Source organism: Denticeps clupeoides, chromosome 17 (assembly GCF_900700375.1).
Source record: "Denticeps clupeoides chromosome 17, fDenClu1.1, whole genome shotgun sequence".
Lineage (NCBI taxonomy): Eukaryota > Metazoa > Chordata > Actinopteri > Clupeiformes > Denticipitidae > Denticeps > Denticeps clupeoides.
In genome coordinates, this window is record NC_041723.1 from 8,154,560 (window position 1) to 8,176,429 (window position 21,870).

General features: G+C 44.5%; 2 protein-coding genes across 3 annotated transcripts; one reads left to right on the plus strand and one right to left on the minus strand.

The window, feature by feature from the left end:
* Positions 1–368: 368 nt before the first annotated feature.
* irf7 (interferon regulatory factor 7) lies at positions 369–4,431 on the minus strand. 2 transcript variants are annotated; one of them, XM_028958185.1, is made up of 9 exons: positions 4,314–4,431; positions 4,001–4,157; positions 3,509–3,680; positions 3,348–3,430; positions 3,038–3,092; positions 1,864–1,983; positions 1,402–1,788; positions 1,098–1,213; positions 369–1,024 (listed from the first exon to the last, which is right to left on the minus strand). In XM_028958185.1, the coding sequence occupies exons 1-9, from the start codon at positions 4,319–4,321 to the stop codon at positions 878–880; spliced, it is 1,245 nt and encodes a 414-aa protein (XP_028814018.1). In that variant the 5' UTR covers positions 4,322–4,431; the 3' UTR covers positions 369–877. The 2 variants fall into 2 exon arrangements, with proteins under 2 accessions (XP_028814018.1, XP_028814017.1); XM_028958184.1 differs by having other exon boundaries at positions 3,348–3,433.
* A 7,067-nt stretch (positions 4,432–11,498) lies between these two features.
* LOC114767303 (achaete-scute homolog 1b-like) lies at positions 11,499–12,038 on the plus strand. Its single transcript, XM_028958941.1, has one exon. The coding sequence runs from the start codon at positions 11,513–11,515 to the stop codon at positions 12,029–12,031; it is 519 nt and encodes a 172-aa protein (XP_028814774.1). The 5' UTR covers positions 11,499–11,512; the 3' UTR covers positions 12,032–12,038.
* The last annotated feature ends 9,832 nt before the right edge of the window (positions 12,039–21,870 follow it).

The following is a 21,870-nucleotide window of genomic DNA, read 5'->3' on the forward strand; positions in this document are numbered from 1 at the left end:
ATTTGAATGTACATATGGTTTATTTATGGGACTCACTTTCTGCTGGTAAAATCCCAATGGACGTAGTCATGAGTTTTGGAAAGAGTCTTTTGCAGTTACCCTACTGACAACATTTGTTTCATTATCTCGTTTTTAACGTAGGTTATAATTGGTGAGTGTGTGTCCTTGACCTCATATCTCCAGTTTGGCAGCTTACTATTGCTACTTGAGTGACGGCAGCTGTCAGTCAAACTGCTTGGAGAGGGACGTTGAGCTAAAATGCTTTGTAAATATATTTTTGTCAGTAATGTATTAAATAAAAAAGATTAAACACACCGGTGTCCATGGTGATTTCCAGTGAGCATTCTTACCCACATAAAAAAAAAAAAAACTTATCATATATAGCTTTATTAAGAAATATTACATAAACTACAGCAATGTAGCACAGGAAAGAAACTAGTTTATATATATATATATAACCCATAGGGTACAGAAGAAATTCTTCATAAGGGAGCATTATGAAGTTTGTGCTGGTATAATAAGAAGAAAAAGTGCACTTATGACACTTGTGACCAACACCTACAGTCCAAGGTTAATAAACAAGCAAGGATGTTTTAGACAGAATCACTGTTACATTATTTAAGATTGTAAACGTGGTTTTTACGGACAAAGGTGATTACAACTGGAGCAGAGAGCATTGTAGTTCTGAAAGCCGGCTTTGTGATGCTGCATTAAAACACGTAATAAACGACCACAGTCTACAGCCTAATGGAGCAACAGCAAGTGTGTGAACAGCTTAAGAGTGTTCATGAGTAGTGAGCAGCGTTGTCTTCGCTGCAGTCAGAAGAAGAGAGGAGCGTGGGGGTGGAGAACTGGAATCCATTTCCCCGCCATGTTGTCACTCGGCAGTAGGCAGTCCGAATGTGGCGTTGATCAGGTCAAACAGGCTGTTATGGGAAATCTGCAAACTCACACTGGAGGATATGGACGAGGCTCCATCCAGGTGGGCTCTCTCATGGAACTCTCGACAGATGAGGGGCACCACCTGCACCAGGTGGAAAAAGACACCATCAACCTCGCCTCTTACCTCTCTCTAATATCTTCTGTGGCGATGTTACCTTGACCAGTATCAGTTTCCTCTCTAATGGCCTCCCGTCTGGGAATTTCTCTCCGAAGCACAGGTAGAGGGTGTACTCTGGAGATCCCCGCTTGTTCTCTCTGAAGTCCATCAGATCTGCGTGTGCATTTCAAAATTTTGATCAGTCTTTAATCTATCTGCTGTTTCAGGTGATTAGAGTCAGGGCCTGTCTCTTTTAAATGTTATAACTTTCATTGTCAAGAACTAGAAGCGCACAGAACTACTGTATGCTCATCTGAGGTCAGGGGTCAAGGTCCAGGTTGTACGATCCAAATTCAACTCACCCCTCCCATACTTCTCGTAGCTAAGCAGCTGCACCCTGCAATTCGGGTCCAGCTTCCTGGGCTCGGCGCCCTGCAACTCCGTTGGGTCACTGGTGCTGGCAAACACATTGCACTTGTCCTGGCGGAAGCCGTAGATGCCTGTATGACACACTTCCAGGAGAAGCCCCCTCTGGATGCTGTTGAGGATTCGCTTAGTGTACTTCACCTGCTTGTGGTCCAGCAGGCCCTCCGTTGTAGGAAAACTCAGTGACTGACCATTGAAATTTGGCATCTCTGAGTTAAAGTGAAGCTGGACGAACTGAGAAGACACCCTGGTCTTCAGCATCTCTCGCCTTCGGTAGTGGATAGAGATTTCCAGATCGCAGATTGATGGCAAATCATGACTTACTGTGAAAATGACAGGTATGAATGAATAATGAGAATATATATATTTTACACACACACACACACACACACACACACCTTCGTAATAAGGTTGCTCCACTGGGACAGCTGAAGTATTCTGGGTGACTGGTATTGGATACTGGGTGGGCTGAGCTGGAATTGGGTCTTGATAGTTGTAGGGAGTATTCCATTCTTGTACTTAACAAAAAGGTTACGTTTTAATAATAGAAAATATGGAATATTATACATTCCTATACACAACTCTATGAAGAGAAAAAAAAAAAAAAAAAAAAAAAAAAAAAGCCACTTCAAACGCTGCCTTTATTTTCTATGGCAGCCATTCCACGCCCAACCATTCAACAGGATAAGATGCTGATTTGGCATCGTGGACTCAACTCTCCTGTTTAATCTTCTTTTGATTTTTTAACCCTTTCTAAGCTACAGTGTTATTATATCCTTCATTATAAGATTATTCTGTTTTTAACTTAGTTATGTTGCTTTACAGTAAAACTGTGGTATATTTTTATTTCTTAACAATTGAACAGATTTTGATTCAAATCTGATTAGTGATTTATTCAAGAATATAGAGAAGATAAAGTACCAATAAAAAGTTTGGACGTACCTACTCTGTGGGGTTTAGGGAATTTAATGTTTGATGCCATTTTGAGGAATCCAATGGAAGAAACACATTTAGTATTTTTTCAGAAGAACATGAAGTATGTTTAATGAATCAGTTTTTTCAGAATGGCCTGTTTTTCACCTTCATTGCTGCTTTCAAATTCAAATTTTATTTGTCACATACAAAGACAAACACTTTAGCGACCGCTATAGACCTCAATATTGCAAATATACAATGAACCAATGTGCAAACATAACTAAATATTACACTGTTTAACATAAAACAAATGTAACAGGTAGGGTGAAGGTGTACTTTCTTCTCTATTGTCATCACAAAATGAGATGCCCATTAGGAGGGATTGATAAGAAAGTGTTCAGCATACACCTTTTTTTTTTTGCCTTGTTGGCTTAAATAACTTCATGTTTTATTTCATAGCCCCGTGTCATCAGTTTTGATCTATAATTTGAGGAAAAAAAAAAAAAAAAAACCATCAATGAGTAGGTACGTCCAAACTTTTTAACTAGTAGTGTATAGACCACATTATACTCTAGACTGACATAAGGCCATCAGCGCCGCTGTCACTTGTATTTGTTCAGAGCCACATTTGTCTATTAAAAGAATGCTGATTGTTACCTGGTTGTTGGTTGTTGAGGCCTAAGGTCATAATGTCTCTTAGCAGATCGTTGGGCTGTCAGGAAATGAGACCCCCCCCCAGATGTTATTAAAGAAGATATACTCCTTGACTACTTTACACCACTGGTGCGCTCAGTCTAGTTAATCTTTATTGCAGCTACTCAAACTTGGCTTAGTTTCCTGTTTAAGTCCAGGACTAAAAGTGTTTTTTGGATGCAGAACATCATTGAAGTTCTAGGACTTCCGGAGCTTGACCCTAAGCGATGCTGACATGGTGCTCAGCCAGTGAAGACGCTGAACAACACCTTACCTCCATTTCCTCGTGAGCATACATGCGATCTGCAAAATGGCTGGATTGCTCCACCAAGGGAGCACTCTGGCTTGCCGAACTCCCTGCTAAAAGAAGTCAAAAGGGGTTACTTGACCATTCAGTACATCAGAGGCCATGCCATTTACTTCCTTGTTACTTACGTTCCACAGTGAGGACCTGGTAAACTTTGTGGGGGTCAGCCATGTTGTTGGAGTGATCGTCCAGCATCCTGAACTGGTTTTTAAGACAGCCCAGTGCACAACGGAAATTCGTCTTCCACTTCGCCTTGTCATCGGGGTTCTCAGAGATCTTCCCACTTGCAACAGCCCAAGCCTGGAAGAAATTGGTCAAAACTTGGCTACTAACACCATGGGTTTGGGTGGTAGTAGCTTAGTGGATAACACACTCGCCTATGAACCAGAAGACCCAGGTTCAAATCCCACTTACTACCACTGTGTCCCCAAGACACTTAACCCTGAGTGTCTCCAGGGGGGGGACTGTCCCTGTAACTACTGATTGTAAGTCGCTCTGGATAAGGGCGTCTGATAAATGCTGTAAATGTCTGAAAACAAGACCAACGAGAAGAATCATAGCAAAATTCCCTCATTAGGCCCCGACTCTACCTTTTAAAAAACGTTTTAATACCAGCATACCCTGAATATTTTGTTGTCCCCGGCGCCGCAGTCCTTCCTGGAGTTGTGCTTCCACGGAATGCGGAAAATCCCGTCGGCGATCCAGCGCAGGCCCTCGTACTCTCCGCTGTGCACTTGCTGGACCAGCCACGGGCCGAACTGCGGCTTGTTATTAACGCTGGCGCAACAACACCATGAGCAAAGTGTCGTTATCGGGCATATGACACAACAACAACAACAACAACAACACTTCCACCTGAGAGCGTGCGCTTTACCCAGCATGCACCATAACAACAGCGAACACGACGTTAAAACATGACCGTCCCTTCGTTACCTCTGCATGGCTGAAGGAAGGCTGTCTTTCACAGCTTTCGGTCGCCGGCGACGACGCGGGTTCCGAGACGCGGCGCGTTTATACGGAGCGAGTGGAAGTGGGCGGGGCCGCGCTGCCGGTGTGACGGAATAGTTGGCGGCGCGCCTGGGGTGACGTCATGCGTCCCTGTACAGTGAAAGTAACATTTACATTTACAGCAATTATCAGGCGCCCTTATCCAATCAGTAGTTACAGGGACAGTCCCCCCTGGAGCAGGGGGTTAAGTGTCTTGCTCAGGGACACAATGTTAGTAAGTGGGATTTGAACCTGGGTCTTCTGGTTCATAGAGTGTGTTACCCACTAGGCTACTACCACCCTGATTTGGGGGTGGGGTGGGGGTTGTATCGAGTTGTAAGGGGTAAAACTGACCAATGCACTACAGATGTGCATCATATAGAACTTTATGTACTTTTTTTATAGTGGCAAATTTATTTTGGTCAAATAAATAGAATTAAATTTGCATTGAAAGTGAAGTGATTTTCATTGTGAAACACTGCAGCACAGCACACGGTGACACAACGAAATGTGTCCTCTGCTTTGTACCATCACTTTACTTTACTTTACTTTTACTTTCAAAAAACTAAGAGACCTGATAAGGCCTAACTTGTCAAGAAGAAGAAGATAAGGCCTAACTTGTCAGTCACCCTTGGTGAGAAGTGGGCAGCCATGACCAGAGCCCAGGGAACATTGTGTGGGGACGATTCTTTGCTCAGTGGCACCTCGGCAGACCCCCAAACGTGAGCAATGGGCATTGTTCATGTTGTAAATGGCTGGTAATTATGGAATATCTTTATATATTATTCTGTCACTTTAAAAACTCATTATTAGGTTATTAGAAAGTCATTATTAGAAAACTAATTTTCACTTTCACTCTGGTACAAAAAAAAGGGCATTTATGGCCTAGCGGGTAAGGAAGTGGACCCTTAATTGGAAGGTTTCTGGTTCAAATCCAGGGAGCTTACGCGGCTGCCCACTGCTCACTAAGGGTGATGGTTCAATGCAGGGAACACATTTCTATTCAAACCATGTTTTTGTGTTTTTTTTTTCATGGAAAATGTATAAATGAACGTAAAGTTTTGAGCGGTGGTGCAGGTGAAAGTTTAATGAAGTGAAACCTATGTCTGACCTGCTCACTCTGTGGAGGTTTCCTTGCACATGGTTTGCAATGGCAATGACAACAGCAGCATGCATTTCACTGTATGTCTCTGTGCGCTTAAAGAACTGAGAAGAAGATAGTAAAACTTGGTGGCATGAGTGTGCGTGTAGCTTCAGAACCAGTGGTTTGGATTGCTTAGGTGACCCTCTGGTACGTCTCACACTGGTCCAACTCAGCACCGGGGACCAGAGCAGCTCAGAGAAAGCTGGGGTGGTTTGACCTTGTAATTGTGCTAGAACACCTTGTGCACAGTGGTGGGCCCTGTAATCAATTCTGTAAATCAGCGTAGGGCAAGACAACTGTAACTGTAGCACACATAAGCACTGAAGTTTAGCTTCGCAGACGAGCAAATTAGCCATGCTTATAAAACAGATTTATCAACCACTGTATATTTTCTTATTTAGTCCCATTTTGATCTGTCTGAATGGTAATTTGGTCCAGGAGGATGAGATTCCAAAAGCTACAGAAAGGCATTAAGTAAAGTCTTCAGGTTCAAAAATCTGATCTCTGGGGAAAAAAATATCAGCCGGAGACCTGCAGATGTGAGCTGGCTACTTGTGTCAGGGATGAAGACAGTATTAAATCTCACACACCTTGAGCAATACACGGTTTATTGGAATCGCTTGGTCTTTTCAGGTGAAGGCATTGTGTCAACGGACATGGCAAATATTGTGTCATCTTGTTTTTGTCATTCCAAAATCAGCTTGTCTGGGAGGATTTCATAGTTTTTTCCAGGAGCTTGATGTACTATGGCGTACTCCCACACTATAGATTTCCCCAACCCCCAGCGACTGCCATACCAGTGAGCCGGGCTCCTTTGTGCTCGGTTCCTTGCAGACTAGACTGGTTGCTCCCACGCAATGTGGCATCTGCATCAACTTGTTAAGCAAGTTTTAAAAAGTCGACAGTCACTGATGAAGGGATCAAATTTAGTCATCAGTCTGTGGTGATTACAACACATATCACTTTACATTTACAGCATTTATCAGACGCTCTTGTCCAGTAGTTACAGGGACAGTCCCCCTCAAGACACTCAGGGTTAAGTGTCTTGCTCAGGGACACAATGGTAGTAAGTTGGGTTTGAGCCTGTGACTGTGGTCTTTTGGTTCATAGGTGAGTGTTTCACCCACTAGGCAACTAGGCCGTACATGTCCCCAATGTGCAGAAATGTTCCATGCAGTTCAGATGGTAACACACACAGGGAAACTCCTCAGAAGGAAGGAATGTGTGCCACTGTATACATCTGGTGACACTTCAGGTTTTCTGCAGGTGTCTGTGTTTCAGGGGAAACAATAACCATGCTCTGGTTATTAATAGGCGTGACATTCCGAACAGTTTCAGTCTAATGTGAATGGTGCACAAAAGGCCAAAATCCATGGTACACGCAGTATGAACATATGGCTCACAGTGGCCCCATGAAATAATCTCTTTTCTAAAACACACCAAACACTCTGTCCCTTCAAAAATTCACCACAGGAATTCTCCCTTCTCTTTTGCACTTCCCTATTCTGGTTCAAAGGAAGCGGCCGACCCTCATATATGAGCGTGCTGATCTTGGTGAAGGGGTTAGGTTGAGTCAATATTTTACATCCCCTTTTACCCCTCCTCACACTTCTTTCTGTCCAAAGACAGAGTGTTCGGTCAGAAGATTAATAGATTGTAATATCTTCATATTCATTAATATGACAGAAGTCCTAATTCATAACCCTGAATCGTATAAAAAAGAGACGCTGCAGTAATCTAGAACAGTCACAGTGTCATGCCTGTTTCATACTGTCACTAAAACAAGAAACAATAAACGCGTGTTCCCACTGCCAGGACATTCCAGCAAAAATTACCCATGACCAGGACTGAAATAAATTCAGTTCTTTATACCCTTCCGCCCTCTGCTGGATTCACGCGAAACTACTCTGTAAGATTCATAGAGTCACAGTATACAGTGTATTGAAATACTGTTTCACACAAACTAAAACTTAAATACCTATACAGACTATGAAAAATACTGTACAACATCAAATAAGACGCTTGAAAGTGAAGTGGACTCGACAGATGAGGTGTTTCTTGTGGAGCTGAGAGACGGCTGGAAGTGCTTCTGCTCAGCGACCAGTGTTGGGGAGGTTACTTTTGAAATGTATTCCACTACAGATTACAGAATACATGCCCCAAAATGTAGTTTGTAACTTTTTCCATTAAGTTACTCAATGTGAATAGTTACTCAAGATTCTGAATACTTTGGATTACTTAATATATTGTCATGCTTTTTACAACTACATGAATGTAGCAATCACAAATAATAAAAAGCCCTGTTTTTCCTTAACAATTTCTTTATTTATAAAGCTAAAAAGTGGAAGAGTATTAGAAAAACATAAAATATGCCATTGAAAAGTATTTACAGTTATGGTCACCAACATATTCCATCACTTAGTTAAAATAAAAAGGAAAAAAAACCCAGCATTTTCAATGACCCTCTTCCTGATTAGGACAAAAAATTGAATATATAAAACAAATCTCAAAAATTAAAAATATCCTTTTTTTGGCATTTACTGTCAATATTATTCTTCTACAAATAATTTAAAAATACTAAAGATCCTTCAATAAAAATCAGATATTCAAACTTGATGTGACAATGACAAAATGCACTTTAAACCTTGCCACCAGATATAATTTTAAACACAAGACAATATATGTTTTAATGCAACCCCGCAACATTACTTCAGAGCCATTTAACAAATGCAACAAGAACCATCAAAATCCAATAATTAGCTAACAATTTCCATAAACATATGAGGTGCTGCTTTTCTAATACTTGCAAAAATCAAACACTAAGTTTACAGAAGAATGAGGTTATGAGCCTTATGAGTGAACATTACCAAGATATTTTCAGCAACCTACCTACATCTGTTCCACTTAGTCTCCAGTCCAGTAAAGTCGGTTGTAATGCAGCAAGAGCAGCTGTTCAAAGTGTTTGTATGTAATGCGGTTACGGTGTGGGGTGAAAACAAGTCCTCCGTGGCTAAAGAGACATTGGACAGGAGCACTTGACGGCAGAGTCGTTTTGTATTTTATGAAGAGGGTTCTGATCACTGGATATGCCTTTAATGAGGCCAATGACTTATCTGAATCTTGAAGATACCTCTGTACATCATCCTCCACTGTAGAACAAGTCACCTATGGACTCTGAAAACTGAAGAAGTTGTCGTCATCATCTTCTGGCTCATTTGTCTCTGAGGCAGGTCCAGTGGTGCTGGACCTGCCTCATTAGAAGGTTCTGTGTTGAGGAGATGAGCCTCTTGGACAGATGGCACATATCTGGCAACACATTTTACAGCCCACAGCTCCCTGTTGACTTAAGAGGGAAACTGTCCATGTCACAGCAACCGGTGAAAAAAACCTCACACACACACAGAATGACTTTAATGACAGGATTATAAAAATGCATGAATGAATTATTCCTCGCACTCACACTGTAGTTGGTGAAAATGGAACATTTTGCAGAAACGTTTGGCACTATTACGCGCAGTATTACGCACACTTGTGCTTGCTCTGGAACCGGCAGATGCTGCCCGGCCGGGTCGTCCTGGTGGCAGCGGGCGCACGCGTGTCCCGGGGCGTGGATCAGACCGCCGTGTAATCCATTTATTTCAACAAAGTAACTGTATTCTGATTATCACTCATTTAATCGGTAACTGTAACGAAATACAGTTACTCGTATTTTGTATTCTAAATACGTAACGCCGGTACGTGTATTCCGTCAGTGACAGTGCAGTTCCCGTACCAGACAGTGATGTAGCAATATGACGATGGGAGGAGGGAGGTTGGCCTTCTTCAGCTTCCTGGGGAAGTGCAGGCGTTGCTGGGGTTTCCTGGTGATGGAGGTGGTGTTGAGGCTCCCGGAGAGGTCGTCTGTCGCGTGCACACCCAGGAACTTCACGCTGCTGACGATCTCAACAGCAGATCAATCGGTGTGCAGTGGGGTGGGGACAGTCGGTTTCTTCCTAAAGTTGACAACCATCTTTGGTCTTGGTGACATTGAGAGTCAGGTTGTTGCTCCGGCACAAATCCACCAGATGTTTTATCTCCTCTCTGTAAGCAGACCCATCGTTGTCTGTGATGAGCTTCATTACTGTTGTGTCATCGGTGAACTTGATGATGTGGTTCGAATGGTACTGTGCAGCACAGTCGTGTGTCATCAGAGTGAACAGCAGTGGGCTGAGCAGCATCCTTCTGGGGAACCTGTGCTCAGTCTGAGGACCTTGGAGGTGTTATTTTCTATAGACACAGACTGAGGTCTGTCTGTTAGGAAGTCCAAGATCCAGCTGCAGATTGGAAAGCTTATTCCCAGGAGGTCCAACTTCCTTACAAGCTTCTGCCGTGTCTTTTTTTGTCTAGGTGGTAGAGGGTGGCATGTAGGGTGGACGAAATTGCATCGTCTGTGGAGCAGTTGGGGTGGTAAGCAAGCTGAAGTCTTCATGTGCCTCAGTACCAGCCTCTTAAAGCACTTCATAATGATGGGTGTCAGTAGAGTAAAGTAAAGATAAAGTTAAGTGATTGTCATTGAGAAACACGGCAGCACAGCACACGGTGACACAACGAAATGTGTCCTCTGCATTTAGCCATCACCCTTGGTGAGCAGTGGGCAGCCATGACAGGCGCCCGGGGAGCAGCGCGTGGGAATGGTCCCTTGCTCAGTGGCACCTCAGTGATTCGAACCCGCAACCTTCTGATTATGGTGCCGTTTCTTTGCCCGCTAGGCCACCACTGCCCCAAGAGTGAGCGTGAGTGCTATGGGCTGGTGAGACAGGACAAAGATGATATAAACATGAATTTGAATGTAAATTGATCTCAGTCAAGTCCTAATTCCAGAAGTGAAAGTTCTCCTCTTTGAATGTCAGTTTTGTATTTGTTCTGTGTTTTTATGAAGTTTTACCAGTACTTGGCACACAGAAATGACCTCAAGCCGACGTTTCATTACATAAATAAAATCCAGATGCATTTATTCTCAAATCAACGTCTGCATATTCCCATGAGGGATCTGTTGTTGTTGTTGTTGTTGTTGTTGTGTGTAGATCGAATTTGAATTTCTAATAAACTTTACGTTGAACGGATGTAACGCCACCGCCAGGTGGCGCTGCACGACCAGGTTTTTTTAAACACCCCCCCGTCGGAGAGCAGCCGCCAAATCGGAGATTACTGTACAACCGAGACGAAACCTCGGCAAACATGCAAAAAAAAAAAAAAAAAACGCACTTCGACGAGTGCAATTAGCAGTAGTTATTAATGCATCGCCGCAAAGCAATAAAAACAACAACATCAGCAACAGCAACGATATTAAGAATGCTCGTGAATGACGGTTATTATTATTAGATGCGAGGCACGCTTTTCATGCACCTTCTATTCAGCAGAAGTAACCTGGATACCGGACACGGCGTCCTCGGAATTTCAGCGTCAAAAGGACGGGACGGGAGGGGAGGGAGGGCCGATAGGCGAAATTAAAGTCTTGCCAGAGGAACATTGTCAATTTCAAAAAAAAAAAAAAAAAAAAAAGTTGGGAGGGGGGGGGGGGGGGGGGGGGGGGGGGGGGGTGCAGCACGCCATTGACGTTTTTTTTCCCCATCTTCTTCTCTTCTTCTCTTCTTCTTCTTTTTACTATTCTCCCCGTCGCTCGCCTTCCACCGCCGGCCCGCCAATGGGCGTCCGGCCCCGAACCCGCATTGGGATGCAGATGAGCGCCGCGCGTGCTCCCGGCGCGCCTCAAAGCCCCGGATTGTTTGCCGAAGCCCGGCGAGCCACGCGCCCGGCTCGCGGAGTCGCCGAGCAGAAGAATCGCGCAGCGGGGCGGGGTCTCCCCCCCCCCCCCCCCCAACCCCCCCCAACCCCCCGTTCCCCCGAGCGCAGAGCGTGCGTCTCCGACCGGGAGGAGGGGTGGGGTGGGGTCCGGCGCGTGTTAGAAAAAGCCGGCCTCTGCCAAAAGTTCGCACCAGACCCGCTCCCGGCGCGCACCGCGATGGAGACCACCGGCATCCCCGCGACGCACGCGTTCGGCGCGCCGTTCCCCGGCAAGGCCAAGGTGCTGAAGAGACAGCGCTCCGCCTCGCCCGAGCTGCTGCGCTGCAAGCGCCGCCTCACCTTCACCGGCCTGGGCTACGCCATCCCGCAGCAGCAGCCGGTGGCGGTGGCCCGGCGCAACGAGCGCGAGAGGAACCGGGTCAAGCAGGTCAACATGGGCTTCCAGACCCTGCGCCAGCACGTGCCCAACGGGGCGGCCAACAAGAAGATGAGCAAGGTGGAGACCCTGCGCTCCGCCGTGGAGTACATCCGCGCCCTGCAGCAGCTGCTGGACGAGCACGACGCCGTGTCGGCCGCCTTCCAGTGCGGCGTGCCGTCGCCCACGCTGTCCAGCGGCTACTCCGCCGAGCCGGAGTCGCCGCAGTCCGCCTACTCGTCCGACGAGGGCAGCTACGGCCAGCTGAGCTCCGAGGACCAGGAGCTGCTGGACTTTACCACCTGGTTCGACAGGTACTGAGAGAGAGAGAGAGAGAGAGAGAGAGAGAGAGAGAGCCACGCAACGTTGCACCTGCGAGAACCTCGTCGATTATTATTATTATTATTATTCTTTTTTTTTTTAAATTGTTGCTTTTTTTTTTTTTATTTATTATTGCCTACGAACCTCCGGCACCTGTCTGAGTGTCGGAGAGGCATCGGTGTGAGGGGAGTATTTGCCACGTGACGTCACCTGCGTCGTGACGTGATTGTACCGAGTTTATTTGTTTACATTCATCTGCCAGTGATTTTGCAGTCTACCCCCCCAACGCCCCATCACGACTTACAAGACATTTAGGGTAAAGGTGTGTCTTTTTTTATTCATTTTGAAAGGGAATGTGAACAGTATTGTGAAAATTAAGCAAAGACCAAAAAAAAAAAAAAAAAAAAATTACAGTAAGCCTGTGTCCCACTCTCACCTCATGCAAGCCCAAACCAGTAGGACTCGCGGCCTCCAGCCGCTCCTCTCCAGTGAGGAGGGGATTTAAAGGGCGGTGGCCCTGGAGCCCACTTGCTGGACCCACTGGACAAGGGTTTGCTCTGAAGATGCAGGGGAATCTGAGAGAAATGAAAAGTGCAATTAAATTCAGTCGTCAATGGCTGCAAGAACCTACACAAAGTAGGCCTGGTTCCCACAACATGGCATGAAGAAAAAGGGACACACTCACACACACACAAAAACTTCATACTGGAAAATGCCGAAGAGGAATCTGATGAAATCTCAACACGTTCTTTATTCGAAAGTGTATGTTAATATGCATTGTTATATATGAAGACTTATTTTTGTACATAAAGTCGTTACGTTAACCCTGCCTTCTTATGACAGCGACTTAGTGATGAGGACCGCGTTTGACCGATGGGCCTGCTGTAAACATTGGACGCGATTCCGCATGATCGTCCAGTGGGATTTTATAGAAGCCTCAAGTACGATTACTTCTTGTGAACGAGGGTACGAGTATGGAGACTTTTTTTTTGTTTTGTTTGTTTAAACGATGTATGCACTTGTTCTCCGTTTTCTGTAGGCTGAAATGTACATAGGCGATTCAACAGATATATTTTGTGTAAAGTTTTTATAAATAAAGATCTCTCTATTTATACAGAACAATCTGGTTTACCTCTCCTCCTTGCATAGGCATCTACAGATACAGAGGCCACTATGTTACATTAACTTTGCTTCTATTAACTTCATTTTGTGCAAACATTAGAATTTAATGCCCCCCCACCAAAAAAAACCCAACATATTGTGCTTGCACAAGGTGTTGGTTTATGCAATCTGAATATTGCACATTTAGCAAAAACTCACAATGATGAACTGAAAAGTGAAAGTGAAGTGATTGTCATTGTGAAACACAGCACATGGTGACAAGGTGAAATGGCGCAGCGGTTAAGGAAGCGGCCCCGTAATCAGAAGGTTACCGGTTCGAATCCTGATCCGAATCCTGATTCCACTGAGCAAAGCACCGTCCCTACACACTGCTCCCTGGGTGCCTGTCACTGCTCACCTTGGGTGATGGTTAAAAGCAGAGGACACATTTGTGTCACCATGTATCACAATGACGATCACTTCATTTTCACTTTAAAAAATGTGTCCTCTGCTTGGTTTGGCAGTGGACAGCCATGAAAGGCGCCCGGGGAGCAGTGTGTGGCACCTCAGTGGCAGCTTGGCGGATCGGGATTCGAACTGGCAACCTTCTGGGCCACTTTCTTAACCCGCTATAGGCCACCCAATGAAGTTTTCATATAAAAGTTGCGTTTAACCTAAACGTTTTTAAACCATGTCAACTTTGCACTGTATCGATTGTACCGACATATATCGCGATATCGATAAGTCGAGAACCTGCAGATCCCCGCAGATTTAAAAAGGTACCAGCTGTTCGGAGCGCCCGGCTTCGGTCATTGTTCGCGTCCACGAGACAGATTAATGCGAGACCTCATGCACCGTTTTGTCTCGTTATTGTTCTCATCCAGGAACCCTAAAGTACTTCTGGGGGACGGGTGGTTTCTCCACTCGTGTTTTCTTCTTCTTCTTCTTTTAATGCGACGGCGACTATGAAATAGCGTCCTGCGAGTCAGCAGGACAATGCCGGGTCAAAACTCTCATTGGCTGGCGGGCGATCAATCTAAATGAAGCCTCGGGGTTGTGGGTCTGGCCGCGTCCCCGACCGCGTTTTTCAGCTCTCATCCATCGTGGGGAGCATTGTGCGCGTCTTCTGTGGCCCATCACGGCCCATTATAACCGGGCCTCGGTGCCCACACCCGGCACGTTTCAACTCCTGCAACTCCCGGACCAACTTCAGAGAGCCACCTTATCCAGGGTGGGGTGAAATAAAAAAAAAAAAAAGAAAAAAAAAAGTGACACCTCCACGCGTGAAGTCTCCCACGCGCGCGCGCACGCACGCACGCACGCACGCACGCACGCACGCAATGTTTTTGTATGCAGGTGCGCGCCACGTGCCTGCACTCGCTGACCGCGATCCGCCGCTTCCCATTGGCCGGAGGCTCGCGTCCGCTGCGCGCGTCCACGCGCGTCCGGAGGGGGCGGGGCGGGCGCGCGCAATAATTACTAACGCGTGATTAATGACCACAATTACTCATCTCTTTCATCTCCATCGCGGCCCCCACCGGACGGGCAAATATCGGCCGGTGGCGTCACGCTCTACATTCAATGTCCTTTCTCAAAAAGCCGGCGACAGCATAAAGGACCTTGCGCGCGTTCCGATTTATATTTGTCATTTGACCGGTGGGTGATTCTCCACGTCTCAAAACCGAGGGGTCACGTTCATTTGGGGCAATCATACACGTACCGATCCATCACACGCAGCCCATTCACCCGGGGGCGTTTTCATAATCAGACCTTTCAATTTCCAGTCGAACCTTTTTGCATACGTACAATACACGATGGGGTGGGGAGAATGAGGGGTTCAGCAGTGACCAGGACGGTGGTCGAGGAGCCCATACCTCAAGGGAAACAAAAGAAAGGCAAGTATCGCAACAATGCCTGATAGATTTCCGCGACAGAACAGATTTGAACCCGATCCAAGCGGTGTTTAACACAAAATGCTCCCTATGACGAGTTGTATATTAATGCTGTGGCTTAATGATTACCATGATAAGGCCTGAGAGTTATCTTGTACAGTGTAACACTGGGGAATAACTAAGGCCAGTTATTCCTGTTAATAACCTGCGCGACCAATAGCACCTGGCCGTAAAGCGTGATAAGCGAGCCGCCGTGTTTGTGAAAGGATAAAGGTGGACTTTGCAAGGCAACACTCCAGCGTGTGTGTATGTGAGAGCACTTGTGTCTTTACGTTCTGTAAATGTAACGGACGGGGTCCCCACAAGGCAGCCGTTAGCTTTTCTGGCCGGTTTGTGGCTCTGACCATGCAGCGTTCTCCAATTACTGAGACATGAAAATATTTTAATGTAAGCGTCCTATTGAAAGCTGTATATTTATTTTGAATTTGCCACACAAATCCACACCAATTGACAGAGACATCTGGATTATTGAATTATCTGCTGAAGTCCAGTCTGTGAAATTGCTGCATAATAACCGAAAAGAGGTGGGACAATAAACACACATTACAGGCCAAAAGTTTGGACACATCTTCTCATTCAATGTGTTTCTTTTATTTTCATGACCATTGGTAGATTCTCACTGAATGAACACATGTGGAGTTATGTACTTAACAAAAAGTGGAGACCTGACCTCCACAGTCACCAGACCTGAACCCAATCGAGATGGTTTGAGGTGAGCTGGACCGCAGAGTGAAGGCAAAGGGGCCAACAAGTGCTAAACACCTCTGGGAACTCCTTCAAGACTGTTGGAAAAGCATTTCAGGTGACGACCTCTTGAATCAAGAAAATGCCAAGAGTGTGCAAAGCAGTAATCAGAGCAAAGGTACATAAGTACCTATGTTAAGGTACTTATGTTCACATGTGTTCATTCATAGTTTTGATGCCTTCAGTGAGAATCTACCAACGTAAATGGTCATGGAAATAAAGAAAACACATTGAACGAGAAGGTGTGTCCAAACCTTTGGCCTGTACTGTATGTGGCACATCTGATTGTAGTATAAGACATCTTGATGTTCATGTCAACATATTGAGTTTGAAGCTGAATAAAGAAATCAGAAATTGTTCTTAGCAATAGATCGAATATTGCAGAATTGGCATTATAATTATTATCATGGGTATCTAACTCAGGTTCACTCATGTTTTTACCCCTTTTAGTAAATGTTAAGATGGCTACAGGAACCACTCAGCAGTATGATCACCTACACAGATTTATTATTCGCTGTGAAATGATAATTGCTTTGTGTACGTGGTGAGACACTTTAGAAACAGAACTCTCTTTAGTACATGCTTTTTTCATAAAATTCAGAACATCATTTTCTATATCGGTGAACCACTTAAGTAATTACTTCAGTCAAATGATGTTCTCTGCAATGGCGATGTTAATTGCAAAAGTGATGATGCAATTCACACAGTATACTGTAGGCCTGTGTCAGATCTCCTGCGTCAAGTAAAAGAGAATAAAGAGAGCAGAGCCATGGTCTGGGTAGCCTTGAGATGCATTGACAAGAGTTGTTAATTTTTAAACTAAGTTAATACCCTGAAATCACCACAATGCACGCCAAAGTCATTTATAATGTGTGGACGCAGTTACATCAGACATTCAAGTGACCCAGCGTACTCATGCAGGTCAGTCTGCTTTTTTATGTTTACATTCTACTCCTAAACTGTAAATGAACAGTTTTTGATGCTCTCTATGGGAAAGAGTCACGGCTCCCCATCTGCTTTTGCATCGTCGTCCTTCATGTTCATGGGTCATGTTGCTCGGAACCTGCTTTTTTATAAAACCCACTGGGTTTTACTTTATCTTTTTTGCCATTCTGCCACCCCGGCGTATAACAGTCCTGAGCCTGAGGAGAAAAGTGCTCGGCCGATCCAGGCCTTGCGAGGCGCTTGACAAAAAAAGTCAGTCGGTGGACATCTATCTCCAGAAGAAAAGCGACCTTTCTTCAGTGGAAATGGAAGGGGTTTGAAAAAGAAGAGGTGTGAATGTGCAGAGCCCAGCACTTTCAACTGACACTTCACTGCAACGCTGAATGGACCCTAAACTTCAGACGACCTAACAGGGGTGGGACTCTAGCTTGGGATGAGGCGGGGCGGCTGTCATTTGCATGGGCCATTGTGCCGCACAAGTTTGGATGCTTTTTTTTTCGGTGAGGGCCTTTTGGCCATTTACTTCCACTCTGGCTGGCTGTTGCGGCCTGTGAATAGTCTCTGCTCCCGGGTGACACAAAGACGCTTTTGTGCTGCAGCCTCACCATATTCATCATGTAATGCCTGTAAGACAAATCTGATTGGACGTTTCTGTCACTTTGATGTGGGTCCAGAGTGCGAGAGGCTTGGCTGTGGCAAACTTCACTCCCCATTGCCTATTCTCCGGCTCCGATATGCTGCCGAGGTTGTGAGGTAGTGTGGGTGGGTGGGGGCAAAAAGGGGCCCTTTTTTGGGCTGGGGGAGGTGTCCTCATTATGTGCGATAGCAAATTCATAATAAATTCTTCAGCCGTGCAAAAAAAAAAGAAAAAAAAAAAAAAAAAACGGGTCGATATGATTGACACTACTTTACTTCGGCCCAAACAAAAGCCCCTGATTTGAGCAGAATACCAAATGAATGGTCTGAGTGTGGACTCAATTCAAACAATTTTAATCTCTCTGTGCCCCCCCCCCCCCTTCCCCTCCCACTCTCCCTTCTCACTCCCTCGCTCGCTCACTCTCACTCTTTTTAATCCCAATGTTCTCCAGCGCCTTTTGTTGGGGACGTTCTTGATTTACAGGGTAATTCTGCTCCAACGGTACGGCTAATTATGCTCCATTAAAGTCTAGGCTGGTATATTCCTCTGATACTGAGCTCATATCGGCCTAATTACTTTAATGCATGCTCCAAGACCTTGGCAGGTTTCGTGAAGGGCCTACAATGGAGGGAGAAATGTTTTGCTGTGGACAATATGTTTGACATTTTTGCAATTATGGTAGGATTTTTTGTTGCCAAAACATTAATAACAGTGCAGAGTTTAAAAAAGAGGTATTGCTTATCTTCTGGTTTTAACTTTATTAGATGAATTATATGTTCCATTAGGTTCATATGTGAATTCTATTAACCATTTTCAATTGAGCCAAAACTTTCACAAAGCCTCTGGGTTTAAATCCAGAATCTGCAGTTACTTCAGTATTTCAGCAACCACTGCATATGTAAAGGAGGACCAATAGAAATCCAACCATGATTGATGCTTTAATGGTTTGGATTTAAAATGTTGTGTTCACGTGAGAAGACTCTTCACAACTCACCACCATGCTCATTCCAAGACATGACATGATATTAAAATGCCTTGTATTAAGCCACGATATACAAAGCATAACTGAATATTGCAAAAGCTCCCCTCTCTCCACAAACTACACAACTCTTATGAAGGTTGTCCATAACCATTCATGTTGAGCAGATTGAGATCTGGATATTTGGAGGTCAAGTAAACACTGTGTAGTCTTTGTCATGTTCCATCAGCATGGAATACTGCTGCTATGCAGGGATGCATGAGGCCTGCATGTCATGTGGTATGGATCTACACGAATGTCCTGCTTTCCTGAGAGAACATTATACATTGTCTGCTCGCTCACCTTATTTCCACAGTGCATCCCACTGCCATCTAACGCAAAAATGGTCCACGTAATCTAAGAATGATGTGATGGTCACGTTCTTCTCTTGCTCTATGGCGATCACATGTCAGTTCTAGAGACCTTTGCACAATAATAACAGCAGTAAGACTGAACAATAATTAGCATGTGTGCATTGTTTGTTCTGACAAGTTCATTCTTCATTTCTTGGAGGGCAAGGACCCTGCCTCCGGTTCACCAATTGTCCTTCATCTGACCACTTTATGTAGATACTAACCATGGCATACTTGGAACAAGACTGACACAGTTATCTAGTGTCCAACATCATGGATATTTGTGTTTGTTTTGATCTTTTTCGTCTAAATCAAAAGCTAAAGAAAATGTATTGGATGCACGCTGGGTTTTTAAGTTCCCTTTTGTATTATGGACTTGCGTTGTGTCTGTGGGATTAAATACACACCTACACTGCTACCTTGCATTTTATGTATACACGCACACACACATGTTTGCATGTGCATAACATACATTTTCACACCCATACACACACACACGCACACACACACACACTCACACGCAGCATTCCTTAGTGCCCAGTTTGAGCTGATGGGCCACACAGCTGCTGTCTTTGCAGCCCTGCTTCTTGTCCATCCCCTTTTAAAACCAGGGGATTAGTGAGTGCCATTCCGGGCTCTTTTCATTCCTTATGCTTGTGACCTCTCCAGTTAATTATCTTGATCTGGCCAAAGGCTCGGCCCTCTTTTAATGACCCTGAGTGACACAGAAATGCGCCCAGAAATGGACATACAATGGTTAACACACCAAATGAAGGGAGAAAAGCAATGAAAGAAAGCACAGAGGAAAAGGGGGAGACTGAAAGTGGCATTTACCAGTCGGGGCCAGTCTGTATGGAGAGGAAGCAGTCCTCTGAGGGGAGGTGAAACGTTTGTCAGAATATGGTATTGTTCCACGTTGATGGAGTGGCTCTTTTTTAAAGAGCAAAATCGCAGCAGCGCCTTAAGATGTGTGGAAAAAGGAATGAAAGAAAATAATAGGAAAATCAGAGTCACCTCCTCATGTTCTTGCAGGGAACCACTTCTCTGGAGGCCAGAGGAACTACCTGGGATTCCCTGGCCTACCCACAGGTTTGAAAATTATGAACTAAGTGGCAGTGGTTTCCTGAAAACGTACAGTTTAGATGACAATATTTTTAAGAAAAAAAAAAAAAAAAAAAAATATATATATATATATATATATATATATATATATATATGTACCACCAAATGTCAGCTGTTTAAAATGTTGCAATTCATATGTTCAGTCAAAATGTTAAGACTTTGTGTACCAGTTAAAATAAAGATAAACTCCCTTAAATTTCAAAATATTCTGCACAGTCAAATCATGCCATGCAGCTTGCTTTAGAAATGCCGTCATTAAAGTATGAGCGTTCTACTCTTAAATTATAGCAACAGTGAGAAATAATTTTATTATTAAATCATTCACTATCACAAAGAATTCACTATAAGAAAATATTACATATATTGTACATATATATCAAATACAAGGTATATGTGTGTTGTGTGTGATTTTAAGTCTTTTTTTTTTTTTTCTTTGTTGTTTCAGATTTAGATTTATTTTCTGCCAACTCCACACACGTTTGGTTATAAATAGAAACCTTGTGAAAAAGCCCCTGTGTGGCTCACATGATCCTCGGCGTGATATATGGCGTTAGAGGTGTTGCAGTTTTTTCACTGGGGAGATGGAGTGCTGTGTCCCACCTGGACCAGTGCTGTCTCACCCCGACGGACCCTCCCTGGGTTCACATTGGCTGAGCTCGGCTCAGATCCCCCAGTGCTCCCGCTCCCCTCCCTCCACCTGGCTCTCAGCTGTGCCGCTGCACAAATCTCACTTATTTGTTCTTTCTGTTGCTGTTTGCAAAGGAATCGCAGTCGTTTACCCACGGCCACGCCGGGCGATATTGAATGCAAACACAATCAAACCCGAACAGCTTGCACTCCCCGTTTTCACACAAAGCAAATATTACGATTATTAAACTAAAAGTGAGACAGAGGGAGAAATATTTTCCAATGTTTTTGGGTGTGAGGCAGGAGGCCAACGTCTGTTTTTTTTGTTGTTGTTCCTTCACCTTTTATTCTCCTCTTTCTATCGGTTGTGTTTTTTTTCAGTGTGTATTTACTGGAAGGCAGAGCAGTTTGCTCGGTCTGGCTGTGCATGTAAAGAGCGTCTCGTTTTTGTTCCCGCCGTGGCCGAATGCCAACTTTCCCCTTCAAACTTTAGCACCCTCCCCGATTCACCCCTCCCTTCACCCCCAGCCCTCACATCCACCCCAAATCCCAAAAAAAAAAAGTGGCTTGGTGTTGAGTACAAGCATCATTTCAGAAGCAGGTGTCCAGAACTTCTGAGCACATCGCTTCAAAATGAAGAACCTTTAACCCTTGGCTCTGCGCGGCCGTGGTGGAGGTAGCCGGGCCGAGGGTCCTAATCAGTCTCATCACACAATGCAGGAGGAAAAGGGGCTGCCAGTCCGCTTTTCAAAGGGAGATGGAGATGAGGATTTGGCAGGGGGGGGGGGCTCACTGATTGATTGGATTGATTGGTGCCTCATTTTAAAGGTAGTGGTTTGTGAGGTGGGGTGGGGGGGTTGCAGGGGCTTTTCTCCCCTCCACCAGCTAAGCAAGGGGTCAGTGTGTGTAATTATTGCTGTCCGTCACCCCCCTCGCTGTGTGTGTTCATTAAATCCGACAGTGAGAGTTCTTAAGGCTCGTTCCACTGGCTTTTTGTCCGGAGGCTTTATTATTGCAGTGATTGCCACTCAAATCAACGTGGCTTTTCAAAACGCTGCACCGGTTGGTCATTTGCTTTGCCTCATAATCACTCTAGAGGACATTTTTGGTGTCATTCAAAACTGAATCCAAGTTTATTTTAATTTCTATATGCATTTTTTTTACTATGGTTCATCATAAAAATACATATGTTAAAAAAAAATCTTTAAAAAAAAGCGTCTGCCAAATAAAGTAAAGTAAAGTAAAGTTAAATGAATTAGTTCTTTGGCGTTTATAGAGGATAAAAAGATTTGCCAGAACATCTCAATTTAGTTACAAATTTCTGTTTTATGAGTGTTCAT

What these genes read in the sequence shown, in the direction of transcription:
- irf7 (XM_028958184.1), bottom strand. An exon ending in GGAGCAACCTTATTACGAAG is followed by an intron (nt 1,789 to 1,863) that starts GTGTGTGTGTGT and finishes TCATTTTCACAG; the next exon opens with TAAGTCATGATTTGCCATCA. An exon ending in CTACGAGAAGTATGGGAGGG is followed by an intron (nt 1,214 to 1,401) that starts GTGAGTTGAATT and finishes ATGCACACGCAG; the next exon opens with ATCTGATGGACTTCAGAGAG.
- LOC114767303 (XM_028958941.1), top strand. Translation starts at nt 11,513, where the DNA reads ATGGAGACCACCGGCATCCCCGCGACGCACGCGTTCGGCGCGCCGTTC.